Below are 22,363 nucleotides of genomic sequence, written 5' to 3'. Positions count from 1 at the left end.
CAGACCTACCAGCAGGCTGTTGCAATAATCGAGGTGTGAGATCATGACGGTCTGTGCTAGAGGGGTGGCAGTGTCATAGGAGAGAAGGGGACATATTGGAGAGATGCTGCTAGGTGGAATCAAGGGGCCTTGGCAACAGAATGGATGTGGGGGGGTGAAAGACGCTAAGGAATCCAGGATGACACCTAGGTCGTGAGTCTGAAAATGATGTTGCCTTCTACAGAGACAGGTAAGGTGGAGGTGGCAGGAAGGGTAGGGGGGAAATAATGGGTTCTGTTTATGACATATTGATTTTAAGATGGCTACTCGACATCCACTATGAGATGTCTGAAAGGCAACTGGAGATATAAAATTAGAGGTCAGCAAAGAGACTGGGGCAAGAAAGGTAGATTTGAGAATCATCAGCATAGAGATGGTAAATCCATGGGAGATGATGAGATCACTAAGTTAAGAAGTTGGAGGTCAACAAATAGATTGGAATAGAAAAGGTAGAGTTGAGGATCCTTATCATTTTGTTGTTGTCATTCAGTTGTTTTAGTCATGTCTGACTCTTTGTGACCCCATTTGCGGTTTTCTTGGCAAAGATATTGGAGTGGTTTGCCATTTCCTTCTCCAGTGGCAAACAGAATATGTGACTTGCCCAGGGTCACAAGCATCTGAGGCCAAATCTGAATTCAAGTTTTCCTGACTTTAGGCCCAGCACTTTATCCACTATGCCACCTAGCTGCCTCATTAACACAGGGATAGTAATTCAATCCATGACAGCTAATGAAATCAATAATAAAGAAGTAAAGAAGGAGAAGAGAAAAGGCTCCAGAGCAGAACCCTGAGGGACACCTAAGGTTAGAGGGTGTGATCTGAAGAAGGATCTCAAAAAGTAGACAGAGGAGTGGTCAGATAGGTAGGAGGAAAGCCAGGAGAGAGTGGTGTCCTAAAAACCCAGAGAGAAGAGAGTATCAAGGAGTAAAGAGTAATCAGCAGTGTCAAAGGCTACAGAGAGGTCAAGGACATAAGGATTAAGAATATGCCACTGGATCTGGCATTAAAGAGACCATTAGTAACTTTGGAGAGAGCCGTTTCAGTAGAATGATAAAGTTGGAAGCCAGATTGTAAAGGTTTAAGAAAGAGAGAGAAGAGAGAAAATGAAGGCACCTATTGTAGACATCTTTTTGAGTTTAGCTACAAAGGGCAGAAGAGATAAAGGATGATAGTTAATAGGGACAGAAGAATCAAGTGAATTTTTCAATAGGGGATAGGACAGACATGGGCATGTCTGTTGGTGGTAGAGAATAAACCAGTAGAGAGAGAGAGATTAAAAGTAAAAGAGTAGGGATTACAGAGAAGGCAATCTGTTGGAGGAGATGGGATGGAATGGGATCACTTGAACAAGTAGAGGGGTTAGCCTTGTTAAGAAATAAGGTGACTTCATCATATAAAACAGGAATAAAGGAGGAGAAAGTAGTAGATGGCACTTGAGTGAGAAGAGATGGGGAAGAGAGGAAAAGAAGTGAATGGTGAATGGCCTCAATTTTTTTCTAAAAAATATGAGGTAAGATTCTCAAATGAGAGAGTAGGGGGAGGGGAACCCTTGGGAAGTTTAAGGAGGGGTGAAGGTTTGGAAGAGCTGTTGTGGAGAGTGGGATAGTAATTTGATAAGAGATGTATAATAGCATTGCCTAGCAGCAGTGAGGGCTCAGCTGAGGTTATGTAACATAAATTTGTAGTAGACCTAGCCAGAACAGTTGAGTGGGTGATTTCTCCACCTTTGTTCTGCAGCACATGTGTAGGCATGAAGGTGGGAGTGATTTGAGCCTAAATGTTGGTTGGGTATAGTCAGTACTCTAGGGATTCAAGAGAAGAGGACAGTGTAGAGTTGAATTGGTTCACCAAGCAGTCAAGATGGGGAGAAGAGGAGAGAGTGGCTAGTGCAGGGGAGATGGCCTGGGAAAGTACTGAAGGGTCAAGGGACTGGAGGTAATAGTGAGGATAAAAATCAGGGTTAAACAAGGGAAGGCAGAGGGAGTGGTGAAAAGCCAGTAGATTAAGGTAGGATAAGGAGATTTTGGAATTCTTGAATGTGAAGACATTTATGGGTGATGGCAAGATCAATGCTATGACTATCTTTGTGTATGGCTGAGATGGGATGGAGGAGGGACTCATGGAAGATAGAGAAACTGAGTGGTTAGAGTATTTGAGGAAGAATCAAAATGTATATTGAAGTCTTTTAGTATAAGGGCAGGAGTTTGGGAGGAGAGAAAAATTGTAAGCCAGGTATCAAAATCATTGAAGAAGGAAGGGTAGTGACCAAGGGATCTCTAGACAACAGCTACCAGGATTTTGATTGCATGGAAGATATGAATAACATGAACCTCAAAGGAAGAGAGGTTATTGACTAAAGGAGGAAGGGAGAGAACCTGGAAGTAGCAATAGGGAGCAAGGAGTATTCCAATTCCCTTGCCTTGACCAGTGAGTAGAGGAGGATGAGTGAAGGTGCAGCCAGTACTGGAAAGGGTGGCCAGGGAGGCTATGCCATCATAGGAAAGTCAGGTTTCAGTAAGAATTAGTAGATGCAAAGAGTGGGAGAGGAAGAGATTTAAGATGAAGGGAAGTTTTTTGCCCATCAAACAGGCATTCCATAGGGTACAGTAGAAGGGCTGGGTAGAGTTAGGCAGAAATCTGATTCTCAGTTTCATCATCTATAAAATGGGGATGATGATAGTACCTACCACAGGGAGTTATTGTGAGGACTAAATAAGATGACATATGCAAAGCATTTTGCAAGTCCTAAATTGCTACATAAATGGTAAGCTAATACTCTAGTAGAATATAAGTTCATTCAGACCCAGGATGGTGTCACTTTTGAATCTGTATGACCTGGCACAGTGTAACCACTTAATGTTTTCCAAAAAATTCATAGTACATAGGCCTGGGAAGAATATAATTCACCTCTTTTGAGGTCCTTATTTTGTAACTTATTTTAATGATGGGTATTCCCTGTATTAAAAGGTCTCTCAGAACCAATGGAGGAATCTCACTAAAAACATTTGAATATGCTTATAGCACTTAATGTATACAAAGCCATTACAATAATTTGGTGGTAATAATAATAACAACAACAAACACTTATGTAGTAAAATTTAAGCTTTTAGTACTTGCTGGCAGGATATCATTTGATCTTTGCATCTCATTAGGTAGCTACTAGTCACCTGGTTGTGGCCTACAGTGGATGAATGAAGTGGATGAATGAAATGAATGAATGAATGAATGAAATCCTTCAGTATCTGGACAAGTAGCCTAGGCCCCACCTACCAAGAATATAAATTAGGACTTTAGGGAGCAGGAGGGTTACTGTAACAAGTTCAACTTGCAGTTGCTTAGATGATAACTAAAACAGGCTGCAGTTACACAACTGACAACTGAAGAAGACCTTAACTAATTCTTCAAACCTAGACACCAAATCCATAGTCCTTTGCTGGAAAAGAAACAGCCATGTGGGTGGGAATTGGGTTTTTTTTTCCAATAATTCTTCATCCTGGAATTCAACAGCCAAAGTCAACAAGCCTTGCAAAATTCCTGTACTATGGAGAGTATGAAGCGAGAACAGGAAAGGAATCCTTTAGCAGAATTATTTGCACTATGCTGGCTTGGAGCAGCTAGGGTTGAAGGGAAGATGGAATTGACTGCAAGGAACTAAAGACACAAGGGGATACAGAGGTCTTAGCAACATTCCTTTCTAATTCTCTGGGGAGCATATTTCAGGTCACAGTTCTCTATCTCCAGCAAGTTCTTGTTAAGGCCAAAACAAGCAAACAAAAGATTCCCTTTTGTGGGTCCTGATCTTTGAGTCTAAAGTAACGAAGAAAAAACTAGTTCAATGGAAACCCAATCTCCCCCTGTGCTTTTCTGGGGGAGGCCAACAATGATCTCAGGCTTAAACATCAAACCAAAAAACTCTCCTTCTGGGGCTGTCAGGTTCCAGTCAATTTGAAAACAACTGCTCACTAAGCTTTGAGCCTTCCCCTGAGGAGGATCCCCAACTGTCTTCAAGTCCAAGACTCACCCAGCCACTTCTACTTTCAGCAGTAACTCTGGGTAAGTCAATTATAACTGAATGAGGTTTCTTTGGAACCCACAGTGAAAAATGCACTCTACCTCCAGAGAGAGAATTGATGAACTCTGAGTGCAGACTGAAGCAATTTTTTTCTTACTTTCCTTTTTTTCTCATTTGTGTGCATGTGTTTTCTTTTGTAATGTGGCTAATATCGAAATATGTTTGTGTGTGTGTGTGTGGAGAGAATTTGGAACTCAAATTTTTTTTAATGAATGTTTAAAACTTTTTAAATTGGGAAATATTTAAAATATATATGTATGTGCATATGTATATATATACATATATACAAACACATTTATGTACACACACATACACATGTATATATTAAAAACAAGTATACATATATTAAATATATTACATATTAAAATATATGTTTAATTAATTAAATTAATTAAACATAAATATTAAATATATGTGTGTATATATACATACATATATATGTATCTGTGTGTGTATACATATATATACACACACACATACACACACACACACACACACACACACACACACACACACATATATATATACACACACACACCCCATATTTAAAGAACTCCTTTGGAGAAACTCCCAGGGCTGTTGTTCAAAAAATATCTTCCACCATACGCCAGAACAGAAAACCATTATGGGTAGAGTTGATCAAGATAATAACTAGGTATTTCAGGAGATCTGGCTTTCTACAAATGAAGGTACTTAAGAAGCCATCCACCCCAGAACTTTACCCTCTGACAAACGTTATTTATGGTAAAACAGAAACATCTTTTAAAAATCTATAAGGATAACTAGATACTAAGCAGGAGTAGGAAATTGATTACTTTCAATTAGCTGTTCAGTAGTGATGAGTCTTTTATGAACAGCTGCTCCACCTAGTTTCTAGTTTGTTTTGAAGAGGAGACAGGATTTTCTGTCATTGTTGAATCAGATAATAGTACTTACTAGAAGTTTTAGGTATTTTTGCTCTGTTTATTTACTTTATCATGGCTTATTCTTGGCATCTCTCTCTTAGCCTCCCAAACAAGAGCTACCAACAAATGGCCCTTGAGATCCCTAAACACAGAAAGTTCTGTATGGTATATACAATAAGCTTTAGAAATTTCAGGTAATTTTTAAAAATAATTTAAGCAAATTAAAATTATTCTATTTGATTATTTTTATTGTTTTTAGTATTTTGTGACATCTTGGGATAAATAATGAGATTTACTTAGTTCTTTAAGGTTCACAAGCATTCTTCACAACTCTGGGGATTATTTTAGCTGACCACTCCACCTCCCTAGTCTTTTTACATCTCATCCCCTCCTCCCCACATACTCTTTAATCTAATGACAATGCCTTCTTCCTTTTCCATGAACCAGACACTCCATCTTTCTGCTCCAGATACTTTCTCTGGCTATCTCCCATGTCTAGGATGCTCTCCCTCCTCATCTCTATCTCGTTGTTTCCCTGGTCACCTATCAGTCTCAATTATAATCCTACCATCTACAGAAAGCCTTTCCCAATCTCTCTTGATTTCCTATTTATTATATATACAGCTTGTCTGTACATATATGTTTGCCTACTGTCTCCCCCATTAGACTGTGAGCTCCTCAAGAGCAGGCATATTTTTTTGTCTTTCTTTGTATCCCCAGTGCTTATCACAGTGCCTAGCACATAGTAGGTATTTAACAAATAACTATTAACAGACTGAGTTTCAAGATAAAATGAAGTAATGTTTTTAAAGCACTTTATAAACCTTAAAGCACTACACAAATGCTAGCTGTTGTAACAAGTATTACTATCCCCATTTTATAGATAAAGAAATAGATAGAGGCTGAAAGAGGTTAAGTGATTTGCCCAAAGTCAGAACTAAAAGTCAAAATACAGGTCTCTCCTAACTCCAAATTCAGTTTTCTTTCCACTTGATCACAATGTTCCTCTCCTATGACGAAGTGAAAGGGTCACAGATTCTCCAAGTTGGGAGAGACCTCAGAGGTCATTTCATTCAGCCCGAACTAGAATTCTCTCTAGAATATCCCTGACACATGTTCATTTAAGTTGAATGTTAAAGATCTTCAGCAAAGGGGAACCTTCTTGGGAAACTCAATTCCATGCTCAGCTCCAGTTATTAGGAAGCTTGTCCTTATATTTAATCTAAATTTTGTTGCTCAGTCATTTCAGTCATGTTTGACTCTCTGTAACCCCATTTGGGGTTTTCTTGGCAAAGATACTGAAGTGGTTTGCCATTTCCTTCTTCAGCTCATTTTACAGTGAGGTAACTGAAGCAAGCAGTTTAAATGATTGGCCCAGGGCCACTCAGCTAGTAAGTGTCTCAGTTTGATATCATAAAGATGAGTCTTTCTAACTGTAGGCCTGGCACTCTAACCACTATGCTAAATCTACCATTCTCCTTCCACTCATCTTTATTGACAGCTAAGATATCCTTAGTAACTGTTCTCCTCTCCAAGCTAAATACCCCTCGTTCCTTCAATTAATCTTCATATTGTAAGGTCGCCAGTCCCCTTACCAAGTGTGGCACCCAGAACCCAACATAATACTCCAGATACAGTATGACCTGAGCCAAATACAAATGGATTATCACCGCCTTCATCCTGGAAATGTGACTGTTAAAACAGCCTAAGATTACATTGACTTTTTTTTGCTACTATGCTACATTGTTTACCTAGATAGATCAACAGGTGAGAATACAGAATTGCAGCTTTAGAGCTGAAGTCATCTTAAAGATCATAAGGCTGCAGGTTTGAGCTCTTTATCTGCCAGAACACAGGTTTCATTTAATGGCTATCGATCTAATCTAAGACAGCTTTGAAAATACACACACACACACACACCACACACACACACACACGAAAAAAACAAAGTGATTTACTTACTGATTCCTTGAAAGAGTTCCTCAATGTTAATAGCACATTTTGCACTGGTTTCAACTACAACTGCACCTATGGATTCAGCATATTCCTTAGCATCCTTCATAGGAACCTCCCTGGAAAAGAGGTAAAACACATGTAGTAATAATTTGTAAAGAACTTAGTATTTAGGAAAACAATTCTCATCCCATCCAATCTCAGTGTGATAGAAGTAGCCTCTCCATTCATTCAGCAAGTATAGATGTACAATGGCAAGTGCTGATATGGATAAAAAAGAAATCAACAACCTGGTCCCTGCCTTCCAGAATATTCTAGCAGAGTCCAGTTCTTACCACTTTGCTTAGCATATAGCAGGCACTTAAAATGTTTATTGGTTGATTGAAGGGAAAAGATAAATATAGATTTATCGCTATTTCTTAATTTCCTCTGGAGGACAGCATTCCTAAACAGATAAACTAGAGCATATATTTACGCAAAAAGCGTGTCTGTGGGAAATATTTTGTTGCTGTTGTTGTTGTTCAGTCTTTTTCAGCTGTGTCCAATTTTTTGTGACCTCATTTGGGGTTTTCTTGGCAAAGATACTGCAGGGGTTTGCAGGGTCTTGAAGAGTCAGACACATCTGAACAACAACAAATTGTGGAAAATTAAAGGGAGGAAATATGTGAAAGGAGTTATGTGGTCACACTCCTCTGGGCGAAGTTTTGTTTCATAATGCCCTTCTAAAATGTGGCACCCAGAACAGAACATAATGAATCAGTAACCATTTATTAAGCATTTTCTACCATTCAGGCACTGTGCTAGGCACTGGTGATACAAAGAAAAAAAGAGAAACAGTCCCTGCCCTCAAAGAGCTTACCTTCCATTTGGGAAGGACAGGGAAACACCTACAAGTATAAGAAACATAAAAAAATAGAAAACAACTTGGGGAAGGTAGTTTCAGGAAGATAGGAAAGTGTTGTTTTGTTTTGCTTTTTTTTCTTTGCAGAAAATAACATGTGAGCTGAGTTTTAAATGAATAGGAGATTCTAAGAGATGTAGGTAAGAAAGGAGAGCATTCTAGACTTGGGAGACAGCTAGCGAAAAGGTACAGAAACAGGAGATGGGGGGCATTGTGTGAGAGAAGGAGCAAGGAGGAAGTTTGGTTAGTTTGAAGAGTTTAGAAAAGGGAATAAGGTATTAAAAAAGATTAAAAATATGTGTTGGAAATGTGTTGTGAAGACCTTTAAGAGCCAAAGAGAAGAGTTTGGCTTCACAAAACCTTGCATAGTTATTAAGGAAACTGAAAACTTCTGAATAATTTGTATTATCTAAAAATGGAATAAGGAGCCTTCTGAGGTAGTAGGTGCCTACTGTATGAGACACTGTGCTGGGTACTACGGTTACAAACATGGATGGAAGACAAACTTTGTCTTCAACATGCTTAGAGTCTAATAGGGGGAAAGACATGCATGCAAAAAATCACAATGTGAAAGAAAATGTGGTAACTATGAAGAAAAAAGGCCTTGGCGGATGGGAACGATAAATTTCAACTAGAAATGGGTTGTGATCAGGGAAGGGGTCATGAAGGAGGTGGCACCTGAGTTGGGCCTTGGAGAAAAGGAGAGATTCCAACAGATGGACCTGATGAGGGCTATGAAAGAGAATGCTATAAAGAAATGAGGGCGGGGAGGCATGAGCAAAGGCGTAGAATCAGAATAGAAAAGGAGAAGAACAAGAGTCAAAGAACAGCCAAGTGAAAATGGAACATGGGGCACGTGAAGGGGGTTAATATGATACAAGGCTAGAAAAAGAAGTTCAAACCAGATTACAAAAAGCCTAAGATGTCAAAATTAGGATTTTATACTTAATAATAATAGCCAACACTTTTATATAGCACCTACTATGTGCCAGGATACTATGTTCTAAGTGTTTTATACGTATTATCTCATTCGATCCTCATAACAACGCTGGGAGGGAAGTGCTATTATAGTTCCCATTTTACAGTTAGGAAAACTGAGGCAGAGAATAGTTAGGTGACTTCCTCAAGGTCACACAACTAAGTAAATGTCCCAAGCCATATTTGAACTTTTCCAGACTCTAGGCCCAACTCTCTACCCACTGTAGCATCTAGTTGCTTCTTTATTTTGTAGTTAATAGAGAGCCAATAAAGTTTTTTGAGTAGAAGATTGACATGATCCAAAATATTAGAAAGCTTATACATGCAGTGATGTGAAGGAAGGATGCATTAGTGAGGGAATAGGCCAGAGGCATTAAGACCAATCATTAAGGCAATACTAACAGGCAAGATGTTATAAAGAACAAAAGTAGACATATTGTAGTAGAAATGGAAAGAAAGCATAGATTTAAAAAAACAGCCTAAGCTGAACTGGATATGGGAAATGAAAGAAAGGGAAGAGTCAAAAGATGACTTTGAGATTATGAGACTTGGTCCCAGGCAGGATGATCACGCCTTAAATTAAAAGAGCAATAGTAGGGACAAGAGCAAGTGTTGACGGTAAATGGTAAGTTCAGTTTTGGTAATATTGAGTTTGAGATGCTGGTGAGGCATTCAGATGGTAATATCTAGCAGGCAGCTGGAAATTAAAAAAAATTAGCTCTAGAGAGGCAATTCTTAATCTTTGTGTGCATCACGGACCCCTTCTTAGAATAACATATTTAAATGGTTAAATTAAGACACAGAATACAAAAGGAAACCAATTACTTAGAAATAAAGATATAAAACTACATATTTTTAAACTCAAGTTCACAGACAACAGGTCATCCTGCTCTAAGGCAAGGAATTTTTCTACCTCCAACAGCATTTGTAGTAGAGCAAAAAGAACATAAAATTTAGAGTTAGTAAATCTGGATTTGAATAATGGCTCTGTTGCTCTGTTACTCTGTTAAGAGAACTCAGCATGCCTTTAGTTAAATCAAATAAATTCTTTAGGCTTCAGTTTCCTCCTCTCTAAAATGAGAATTGGCTGGTCTTTAGAATCTCCTAGCACTAGATGTTATGATGATCCTGAGTTATATATGAGACCCACAGTTCAGGTGCTGCCATTCAGATCAATAACCCTGACTCATTCAGTCCTGATACTCAGATACTCAAATAGATCTGGGATCTCTTCAACTGAGTCTTTTTTGCATCATGTGAATTGCAACCCATCTGTGCCTGTACATCTTCTGCAACTCAAGACTCAATTCAAATCTTACCCTATGCAGGATGCCTTTCCTGGCTCCACCAACTAGGAGTGATTCCCTTCCATCTACTCTGTATATACACACACACACACACACACACACACACACACACACACACATATATATATATCTTATCCATACAAAGTTGTTTGCAGGTTGTCTCTCCCATTAGAATGTGAACCCTTTAAGGGTAGAGACCTTGTTTTTACATTTCTTTGTATTCCCACACTTGGCACAGTGCCTGGTACATCATTGGTGCTTAAATACAAGACTATTCTAGACATACTTTGAGTCTCCCCTAATTAGTAACACAGGCCATACTGTTCTTAAGATTCAAGCTAAAGAGTGGGGAGCTAAATATCATTACATTTACAATCATAGAATGATTCCAATAATGAAATCTGGGAAACGCTTATTAATTGTTATACATATCCAACTCTAAGTCCATCATAGGGAGTCCACTCAACTTTTTGTAGGCCCTCTTCACTTTCTCTTGTCATGTGATGAGCTCATCTTCTAAGGCCCCTTTCAAATCTAAATCTATGATTGATCCTATGACTTTTATTCAAATCCATATGGTCTTAGGTATGTCACTTCCTTTCTAGGACCCAGTTTCCTCACCTATAAAATGCAGGAGTCATACTAGAAAGTCAAAATGGCGAAGTGGTGAATACTGGACTTCCATCCTGACTCTGATACTTATTAATTATGTGACCACAGGCAAGTCACTTAACCTCTCTTACCTCAGTCTCCTCATCTGTAAAATGAGGAAAATAATGCCACTTAACTCAAAGATTTATGAGGATTAAGTGACATAATGTATATAGTGTTTTGCAAGTTTTGAAGTGCTACATAAATATCAGCTGTTATTTTCATTAGATTATCTCTAAGGCACCTTCAAATGCCAAAGTAAGGACAAAAATACCTGTAGTACTTTCCTAACAGGATTGTTTTCAGGAATTAATGAGATAATGTATGTAAAGTACTTTGTATACTTTAAAACACCATATAAATGTAGGTTAATAATAAATCCTATAGTCCCATAAGTTGTATGTGAGAATGGGAGTTTTGACGATTAAGGTACCCTTTTCAGAAGAAGGTTACATTCCAAGCCCTTTCCCAGCTTAACCATTAAAACAGAACTATTCCATATGTCCTTTGAGGCTCCCCTAATTAGTAACACAGGTCATACTTCTAGTAAGATTCAGGCTAAAAAGTGGGGAGCTAAATATCATTACTTAGAATCACAGAATGATTCTGATAACGAAACTGGCATGTTGGAAGCTCACTTTATAATTTTATATTTATAAAGTAACACCTCAGAAAGGTCTGCTGCATCTAGGGCAGTATGAAATAAACAAGCATTTTCACAGTAACAAAGTCAAGATGGTCTTCTGGCTTCTTCCCCCTGCCTCACCCCTAAAACACAGGAAGATACCTTTTTTCACACATGCATTGTATTAAGCATACTATGTTTCTAAACTCCCTAGGATATAAACAACACACAGAAATTTTAAAATTGGCCAAACTCTGGGGAGCTGACATTTACCATTCAAAAAAGGAAAACGTTTTCCTCCCTCTTTACTTTCTTCCCACTATCATGGCCCCTATCCAAGGTCAAGTTTAAAATGGCAAATAAGCTGCCAGTATTGTAGCATGGCAACAGTGAGCAGTATATGGTAGTTAAATGTCTGGTGGAATAGTTTTTGTCACCACCATCCCACATGTTTAAAGTATCTGGGCCAAAAATGATGGGAAATATTCACAACACTCCATCAAAATCCTGCAGAGGCAAGCTGTGGGATGTGTGTGAAGGCTGTTGTGTGTGATGAAGCAGATTCTTATAGCCTTTGCTGATATCAAGGACAGCCACTGAATCCCATTACCTCTTATATTTTCTCTAAATATCCAAGATATTTGTGTGACACAGACGAAGCAATTCTTTTAATGATAGTTTTGAAGCAGCAACGTGCATGTTTAAAAATAAACTTTTACTGATGCTAGATGCAATTTACCTGGGAGAAAGAACTTTTTTAGCTAGTAAATAATTACTATGTTTATACCAAAAGACCCAATCATATTTAGCCTATATATAGAACCATATAGCTAATCCACTCAACATCCCTATCATGGGAGTGAGAAACTGTTCCCCTGAGACCCTACCTGCTTAATCATGTGGATCCAGAGCCCTATTTACCTGCAGCCAAAGCCTCAGTGTCAAGTTTAAGTAAGCAGTGTCAAGTTCACACCATAGACTTAGACCGAGTGTTTTCTCATGGAAAAATACTCCAGGTCTAAAAGCAGACCCTAGTTCCCAGAAAAGAAAAGGTTTTTTTTCAATTCAACAAATAGTTATTAAGTATCTACAAGGAATAAGCCATTATACTAGACTTGGGAATACAAAGAGCAAAACAATCCCTTCCCCTAAGGAACTGACATAAAGAAAAGTTCTTAAAGAGCAAGGTCTTTGAGCATTGCTTTCAATAATAGGATTCATGCCCTATCCCTGGGAAGAAAATGAAGGTAACTGAAGAAGGTCCTATAAAGAAGAGATAACAAAATATGCCCAATACCTCAAAGCAGAGAGGTGGGGGATTACTAGGGCAAAAGATTGTATGCATTGTTAGATGAGGTTTTCATACCAGGTATTTTTGCTTAATTGTTTTTCTTTGTCACAAGTAAGAGTTTGATCTTGGAGGTGGAGAGGTGAATGACTGCGATATAAAAACAAAAGTCAGCAATAAAAGGTTTTTAATTTTTTTTTTATTCAGGAAAGTGAAGGTAACACCTAGGAAAGTGGGAGGGAGGGTGGCTTAGGAAGAAGTGGCCATGTCCAGATCTCAGGAATTGACAGTCGTACCTTTTCTCACTCGCTCTTTGGGGCTCATTCCTTGTAGAAAGGTATGACCTTTCTTATGGCTCTTCTTCCCATTTCAGCCCAATCTCTGATGGTTAGACTCTGAGCTAGGAGTCCAAACATCTGGAAAAATGCAGTACTTGAAAATGATCCCTGGGATACCTGGAATTCATAATAGAAACTCCAGGGAAACTCAGGGCAGCATGCAGATTAAAAGGAAAATGAATACTTGCTCTTCTGGCAAAATTTTCTGTATCTAAAGCTGACCCTTAGTAATACTATGTTAACTTACACTTTTGAATTGGATTGGATGGAATATTGGTCTTACCTGAGTTCAAATACCGCCTTTGCTACTTACTATTTGTGTGACCCTGTGCCAATCACTTAACCTCTATGGGCTTCTTTAGTCTCCTCACCTTTATAGTAAGAGGTTTGCACCAAATGATTTCTCAAGTCCCTTCCAAAAAGTCTATGATCCTAATGATCTGCCATCTGTGGGGCCTGGCTGAGGAAGAGATTCAGTCCTCTTAAGGGCCTCAACCTTTTTGTTCCCTCTACTTTCATGACTAACCATATGTGTGGTCACCTACATCAGCCTCTTGACATCAACTATCAGCAAAAGATAACCTCCTTGTAGTCCAACATGTTACCAACCGTCGTTGAATGACCTCTTATAAACTGCTTTTTCATGCACCACATATCAGCAAAAATTAATATCTCTCAATAAATCAATAAGCATCTATGAAGAACCTGGCATTGTTCTAGGAGAGAATACAAAAATTAAATACTCCTTGACTGCAAGGAGCTCACATTCTATTGGGTGAGATAGCAAATACACATATTAGTATTTGCAAAATATATACCAAATAAATAAAGATAATTTTTAGGAGGGAGGCGATATAATTTGTGGGAGAGGGATCCAAAAAGGACTTGTATAAGGAGTGGCATTTTAGCTTAGCTTTGATGAAACTAGATATCCTATTCAACAGAGGTAAAGAGGGAGTGTGTGCTATGAATGGAGTCTAGAGCACATTCCATGAATAGACTCTAGAGTACATTCCATGAATGGCATCTAGAGTTCATTCCATGGATGTGATCTAGAGTGCACTCCATAAATGGAGTCTAGAATTCACGCCATGAATAGGGTCAGTGATACTCATAAAACAGGACCTTAGAAAAATGTCAGTATTTGATTCTGATACTTCAGTAATTTGATATTTCAATAATAATTTTGCTGACTTTCATGGTCTTAGCATTTATTTGTTATGCTTGAGAGTTTTTAAATATTTGATCTGGATTTATCTTGAGTTTTCACCACCCAGCATCTGCAATTCTGAAAGCTTGTAGATCATCAAAAAGTATTAATGTTCCTAATGACCACTTTTGAGGTTGGTTTGAATATTGGAAACACAATGTTCATAATCAATGCAGAAAAATTAACTACCCAATAGGCTCTATTCCATTTTCCAAAGTCTGCCTAGAAATTATAGACTTAATGAGCTACCTGGCAATACTAACTTTAGTCTTCATCTGTTGCAAGAATTAAGCAACAAGAATTTATGAGGCATCTATAATGTGCCAGGAACTGTACTCTGTTCTGGGAATACAAAGAGAAAAATAAAATGAAATAAAGAAAACAGCGTTTTTACAAAAGAAAACACAAAATATAATAAGTAAACAAAAACAGTAAAGTCTTAATTAATTACAGTTAAAAATAACAAGTAAATATACAGTAATTTCTGGTGAGTACTAGCAGCTCAAGGGATCAAAGGAAGCCTTGTTTAGGAAGAACTTGAACTGAGCTTGGAAGAAAACAAGGAATTCTAAGAGGCAGCAGAGAGGAAGACCAAGTGTCTTCCAGGCACAGGAGATAGTACAGCCTCAGCAAAAGCCTGAAGAGGAAGGACGGTACCTTGTGCCTGAAGAAAAGCCAATCTAGCTAGAATGCAGACTGTACTAAGGAGAGCAACACCTAATAAGCCTGAAAAGGTAGGCAGAAGCTAGATTGTGAAGGGCTTTCAGTACCAGACAGGAATTTATATTTCATCCTACAGGCAATAGGGAGTTACCAGATTGGAAATAGTGTTTGGACTGCAAATTCCCAAATTCTGACAATCGTCCCTTTCCCTGTCCTCTAGTTCCCATGTCCAAATTGCACAGAAAAATTTTAACATCTGGGTTCCAAAGTGGCATAATCCAGAGTTGCTGTTTTTTTTTTAAAATTTTAGCTATCCTTTATATAATGCTTTAAGGTTTATAATATGCTTTACAAATATTATCTCATGAGATATTTATAAAGCACTTAGCACAACGGCTGACAGACAGTAGATGTTATATAAATACTAGCTATCATTATTAGATCCTCAAAATAACCCTGGAAGGTGTGTACCATTTTACAGTTGAGGAAATTGAGGCAGACAGAGGTTAAGTGATTTGCCCAGGGTCACATAGCTAGGAAGTGTCTGAGGCTGAATTTGAACTCGGGTCTTCCTGAGTGCTCAGGTCCAGCACTCTTATCCATTGTGTCAACTAAGCTGCCTCTTTTCTGGACTATGGAGATAATCTCTACCTCTACCTACTTCACAGGGAGTAGTGAATATAAATAATAAAAGACTCATGACAGTAAGGTTAAATGAAAATTACAAATTGTTGTTGTAATGCCTCCATGCTCTTCTTCTGACTTGTCAGATCACAGTAGTACAACCTAAATTACAATAAATGTTTGTTAATTTTTGAATTTTAACCTAAAGTTATTGTTTTTAGTCTCTCTTCCCTCTGATCCCTTCTACTTAACACTTCCATTTTTTTTTACTTTCCTGCTCAAGAACTTAAATGGCTCCCTAACCTACTGAAGTCCAAATTCTTCTACCTGTCTTTCAACTACTTGTCCCAAACCTATCTTTTCTACCTGGGAGGTCACATTTTCAGCTGTATTATTTTATACCTCCCAACATAAATCTTTAGACAGACTAGTCTCTTTAATATCTCACTCACATACTATGCTCATTCATACCAGTACCTCTGCTACTCTCTCTAAACCAGTCTTCATTATTTTCACTAACAAAATGTCTCTGAGCTGTTTACCCTCTGGCAATTAACTCACCCTTTTGCTTATAGACACCATCTTCTACGAGCTGCCTGCAGAAGAATTATATTAGCTCTTTTATAGGGCATCTCTACTGCCACCCACTTCTTTAACTTAAGGCCCAGCACTGCAATGGCAGGCTGATTTCCACAGAAATCCCCTGCCCTTAAAGCCCAATAAACAGGAAACCTCACAATATCTGAAGCACGTTGACTTTTAAAACTCTACCACTTTAAAACTATTGATGATCCCAAAGTAAATAAAAGAAACTATCCCGAGAATTATAGATGGGCCAGCTGGTTTTGAGTTATTGTAAAGATGGTAGTGCTCTGAATAAAACCTGAAAATGTGGCTAAGACCCAGGGCTATATAAACTATTACATGGTATCTCTAGTTGTTATTAAAAACCAACACTCCACGACCTGACATGAGGTTTTAGAAATCCCAAAGAAACAGAGCAATTTGTCAAATGGTGTTAAGTGTGTGTGAGAGGCCTATTCTTCAGTGTTTATTTAATTTTAGTTTAATCATATATGGATTAGAAAAACTTGGAGCACTGTGTACTGTCTATCATGGTATTTATGGGAATTGGCTTCCAATATTCCTGACAGCCAAAATAACCAATGGAATAGAGCAGATGAAAATTCATTATTTGCTTCTTTATTACATATTTATTTAGTGAGGCAGCTAGCCTATAAGACTTGATAAAGGCATCCTCAAACCTCTATTCTAAGCCAGTATAAACCCCTCTCCAGAGGAAGGTTGCTCTATGTTTCATTGTTTCAGGGATAAGGCAGTGCACACGTTTTGCAATATACATCATGTCTCAAGTCTTAGGAGATGACCTAGGTCTAAATTTAATATTGAATTACAAGTTGGAGTTTTACTTCACCAGGAATGCTTGATTTAACTAAACAACTATGTCATGCAGAACATGAATAATTCATCTTGTCCAACCAAAGGGATCACCTCAAATAATGCTGGTGGCAGAAATAACAACAACAATAATAATATCAATTAAATACATGGCATTGCTCTTTCTAGCCTCAAATACTCATATATCTAGCAATTTATTTAGATCTTGTATGACCCAAGTAGAATTTAAGCTTCTAGGGAGCAAGGATTGGGTTGTTTTATTGTTTTGTCTAGTCACTGTATTTCCCGGTGTCTAGTATGGTGCATTACACACAGTAGGCATTATAATATATGCTTGTTGGATTGGTTAAATTGGGCAGCACTATGCCATAAGTGAAAGGAAAACTTAGTTTTAAAATGCATCATTACATAGTCAGGTAATTCTGTAATTCACTCTCCTTTCCTGCAGAGAAGGATATTGATGTTAATTCCTGTTCCTGCAGAATGAACACTATCTAGGTAGAGATCTCTCTGTGACATCATACATTTTCATGAATCTCTGAATGACAACAGTGACAGCTAACATATCAAGTAATGGACTAAAGTCACAATAGATTCTAGGAGGGTCATAGCTGACAGTTCTGGGTAATAACAAATTTCACCAGAACTCTATCCAGGACCATATCAATAAAAAAGATCAAATATCAAAATCAAACATATTCTCACATGGAGCAATGGAAAAAGAAAAGGAATAATTCTGGAACATACTAACCCCATCTGAAAAGGCAAAATTATGAGTATATGGTTTAATTATAACCCCAAGAGAGTTACTATCCTTCTTAGGATTCTGGGAATGACAATTGAACAATTAATTATTGTTCTTATTCTATTTTGACAAATGATTATTTAATAGCTTAGGACTACCTTTCTGAAAAATCACCCTTTATGCTTTTCCTGACTTTGTCTTTCCCTCTCCCTGGATGTCTTCCCCAACCTTTATCTCTGCCTGTGAAAATCCTACACATACTTCAGGCCCTCTTCAAACACCTTCTCTTCTATGAAGCTTTGTTAATCCCCCTAACAAAAATCTCTCTCTCCCTTCTTTATACTTTCAAAGCATTTTTGTTTATGCCTGTTTTGTGGTACTTATGATAACCTACCTTCCAATATATCTATCTGTGCCTGTCTTATCTCCTTTATCATACTGGAAGCTGTTTGAGGATAGGACCATGTCTAATTCATCCTTATTTCCTTTATAAGGCCAAATACAGTACTTTATACAATAATATATTAATGAATTCATTTAATTTATTAAGCACATACTGTGCACAGAACTAAGGACTAGAAAATCTATAAAGAAAAAGACATGGAAATGAGAGTTTATGGAGCTTACCTCCAGAAGGGGAAATACAAAATGGACACAACTATGTTTCATAAACATTAGCTGAATTCAAACCACTTAGCAGACAAGTCAACTAATTGCTTAGGTAAGGAGTTAAAGGGATTCAAAACTTCACAAATTTAATGAGGAAATAACTATATGCCCTAGGTTACTTCTACTACAGTTGCTCTCTTATAAAACACAATGAAACACATGTGTAAGTTAGGTGACACAGTAGACAGAGTGCTGGAGTTGGTGTTAGGAGATGAGTTCAAAAATTTGATGGTTGTGTGACCCTAGGCAAGTAATTTAACCTCTTTGTGCCTCAGTTTCCTAATTTGTAAAATGAGGCTAACAATAGTACCTACTTCACAGGATTGTTGTCAGGATCAAATAAGATAATACTTGTAAAGTATTTTGCAAACCCTAAAACACTATATAAATGCTAGCTATTATTATTGTTAACATTACTATTATAGACAAAAAATTTTAAAAATATTACTATTATATGTACATTATATATCAATAATGATAAATTATGGACATCGCAGTTCAAGGAACCAAGGATTATAATGGATCACAGACATTTAAACATGATCCTAGTTAGTCAATTTACTAATTACTGTGCCTACTTATGGACTGTATGTTTTATCTCCAAGGTTAAGTTTAAAGGGTTTATCACCAGATTAGCCTCAAGGTAATGAATTGTTTCAGCCTTAGCAGCTCTCAGATTTCATCTACTAACTTACAAAGGGTCTATAATCTGAGTCAAGGGAGAGAACCCCCATAACAATGAAATTACAGGTGGCCAGTGAGGCACTGGCAGAGAAGTTAAGAGCTACTACCTCCTTAGGATGTTGCAGGGTCAAGGGTTACACATACGTAGCCCATATATACAATTCTAAGGGCCATGTCAAGTACAAAAAAAACCAAACCAGTATTATGTAGTTTTGTGGAAATTGAAACATTTAAAATATACTAAGAGCTTGCTATTAAAAAAAAAATTATCAAAAATCTTAGATTTAACATTGGAAGGGACCTTAAGAGATTAATTTATTCAACCCTCTCATTTTTGTAGATTAGCAAACTGAAGCTTAAAGAGGGGTACTGACTTGGCCAAAGTCACATAGTAAAATGCAGAGTAGAGGGAGGATTTGGAGGAAGGGAAAATGAATTGTTTTGGGAATAATGAGTTTGAGATCCTGTGTGACATCCATTTGGAGATATCCCATAGGTAGCTGGTAATAAGGGAGTGGAGTTCAAGAAAAAGACTGGGGTTGGATATGTAGATCTGAAAATCAGTGGCATAGATATGATAATTGAACTGATGGGAACCAGTGAAAACACTGGAAAAAAAAGCTACTGAAGAGAACAGGACCCAGGACAGTACCCTGGGATACAGCCATGCATATAGAGCAGAACAGAGATAATGACCCCACAAAAGAGACTGAAAGAAAGCTTCCAGGCAGGTAGGAAAAGGACCAGAAGAAAGCAACATCATGAAAAGCCAAGGAGGAGATAGTTTCTAGGAGGAGAAAGTGATCAATTTTGTTAAATGCTACAGAGATGTCAAGAAATATAAGGCCTGGAGATTAGTAAAAAGATCTGGAGATTAATAGACCTTGGTGAGAAAATATAAGTGATACCCCTAAATGGCTTCTTCTAGGAATTTCATAGTAAACGGGAAGAATGCTATAGGACATACTTGAATAAAGTACATTTACTGTTTGTAGGATATTACCTAGAAATTGTCCCAATATGATTTTTTTGTAGTTGTTGTTCATAGGCATTTATAAAATTGTTGTTGTTTGTCCTTTGTTCTTAAAGAGGACCATGACATCAGGGAGGTGATGCCATAACTTGCAAGTGAATTAGATTTAAGTGAGACGGGGCTGTGCAAAGTCACCAGCCTCACTTTCTTATCAGGAGCCATCTAGGTCCAGTGGCAAGACATAGATCAGGACAACTGGAGATGGCCCTGGATGCAGTGAGAGATCATAGACTTTTTCACTTGGACAAATTTGCTTCCTCTTTCTATATCATGCAGTAATAGATTATAATTTTCATAGGGCAATTCTCTATAATTTAAAAGCCCTGTACCTATAAAAAGATAAGGCTAGCTATAAGAAGGCAGCTAGGTGGTACAGTGTATAGGGCACTGGGCTTGGAACTGGGAAGACGTGAGTTCAAATCCAGCCCCCAACTCTTACTAGGTGTGTGATCCTGGACAAGCCACTTAACCCTGTTTGTCTCATTGCTATTTACAAAATACACACAGACACAAAGTATGTTTGTTTCTAGTTATATATTTACACCTTTAGTCCATGGGATTCCTGAAGGGCAGAATGTACAAGTACGCATGGGATTGACACTTCATTTGTTCAATGGGTAAAGGAGCAATTTCATGGACAGTCTTGTTGCTGTAGACTGCTTAGCCTCAACTCTTCTCTTAAAAAGGCTCACCACCTCGCCTCTACTCAATGAAACTGGCACACCAATGAGATGCATCTTAGCTGGAAGCTGTGGCATTTACCTTATGACCTTTTTCTACACATCCAGCCTGGCCCATTTCAATTCATTTTGGAGTACTTTCATCAGATACCTACATACTCAGGCCTACTGGTGTTCATTTCAATTGGAGACCTAAAAACTCACATTACAAATGTCTAAAACTATTTATGAGGAAGCAGTGGAATGAGGAGAAAACTACTGAAGCAGAGTGAATAGAATGCCCATAGAAATATTTTTTCATCCTTCAAAGACTCTATCCCTTCCTTCTAGGTACATAACTATATTTTAGATAGCTAAGGTTGATCAGGGTCTTACTGCCAGGTACCCAGCTATGTTCGGAAATCTGAAGTTCCTCTAAATCTAACTGTGGGATAATTGAGTCACTGTTATATGTCACAGCTAATAATGACCAATATTTAGCAGATTTGATTTTTCTACTGATAAACTCATTCTGAAATTTATAGCTGCTTATTCAAGGGAGATTAATAGAAGAAAGACCACTGGACTAAGAATCTGGAAACTTAGCTCCTCTTGTAAAGTAGCCATGTGGCCTTAGACAAGTCATTTGATGTCTATGGACTTCAGAATTTTCATATGTAAGATAAATAGGTTGGACTAGAGGACCCAGAAGGAAAAGATCAGACACCAGTCAAATAAGAGATTAGATTAAGAAGTAGTACCATTGGCATAACCTTCTCAATCTGCACATAAGTATTAATAGGATAATTCATAATTGCACCCACATAAGTAAACATATGCATATATATGTATATATTACCTAATATCTGAGAGATCACATTTGTTTCCAGCGATGGCCATTACAATGTTTTCTGGACCATGTTCTTTTAATTCTTTCACCCATTTCTTCAAGGTATTAAAAGAATCCTAAATCGAAAGCACAAGCAAATTATTCAGAAAGTTTATTTGGATCTTTTTAAAATCTAACATTGTCTTGCCATTACAAGTGCACTCCAGTTTGATGAAGAAAGAGTTTTCATGGGTTCTCTTGAATAATGTGACTTAGGCTACTTCTCTGTATTATGTAAATATAAAACTATCATTGAAAATACAATTCATTCTTTCACACAATCCGAAACATTCAACATAATTCCCTCTTCTCAACAGAAAAGTAAGGGACTATTGTGCAAAATGTTATCAAATATGGTTACTGAATTGGCCAGTTTTGTGTTATTGGGATTTTGTTGTTGTTTTTGTTGTTATAAGACAAGTTTCTATGATAAGGTCAGGGTCGGAGAGGAGAGGAGGCAAGTGAGAAATGAGTATGATATAAAAACAAAAGCATTCAATAACACTATAAAATATGAAACTCATTCAAAGAATAAAATTAAACCTCTGATAGAGGTGAAAAGGTTTTCTACTGACCCTTTTTTCTGTAAGTTAATATTTCTTTAAAGTTGTATCCTTTACACTACATAAATACAGATAACAAGGCTGATGATATCCTGTTTGGGATGGAGGGCTCCTTTCATGTTTGCTTCAATAGGAGGAACAGCTCATG

General features: G+C 37.6%; 1 protein-coding gene across 1 annotated transcript in view; it reads right to left on the bottom strand.

Annotated features, from left to right (window-relative positions):
* Nucleotides 1-22,363, bottom strand: part of RAB31 (RAB31, member RAS oncogene family) — a 186,406-nt gene that overhangs the window by 35,552 nt on the left and 128,491 nt on the right. The window contains exons 5-6 of the mRNA XM_020985548.2: nt 21,623-21,729; nt 6,979-7,088 (exon numbers count right to left, since the gene is read on the bottom strand). Of these exons, the coding sequence (XP_020841207.1) occupies nt 6,979-7,088; nt 21,623-21,729 (217 nt within the window). The remainder of the gene's footprint in view (nt 1-6,978; nt 7,089-21,622; nt 21,730-22,363) is intronic.

The sequence above is a fragment of the Phascolarctos cinereus genome, unplaced genomic scaffold, assembly GCF_003287225.1.
Source record: "Phascolarctos cinereus isolate Bilbo 61053 unplaced genomic scaffold, phaCin_HiC Scaffold_4;HRSCAF=312, whole genome shotgun sequence".
Taxonomy (NCBI): Eukaryota; Metazoa; Chordata; class Mammalia; order Diprotodontia; family Phascolarctidae; genus Phascolarctos; species Phascolarctos cinereus.
Note: the sequence above shows the minus strand (reverse complement) of the source record. Positions and strands in the feature narration are given on the sequence as shown.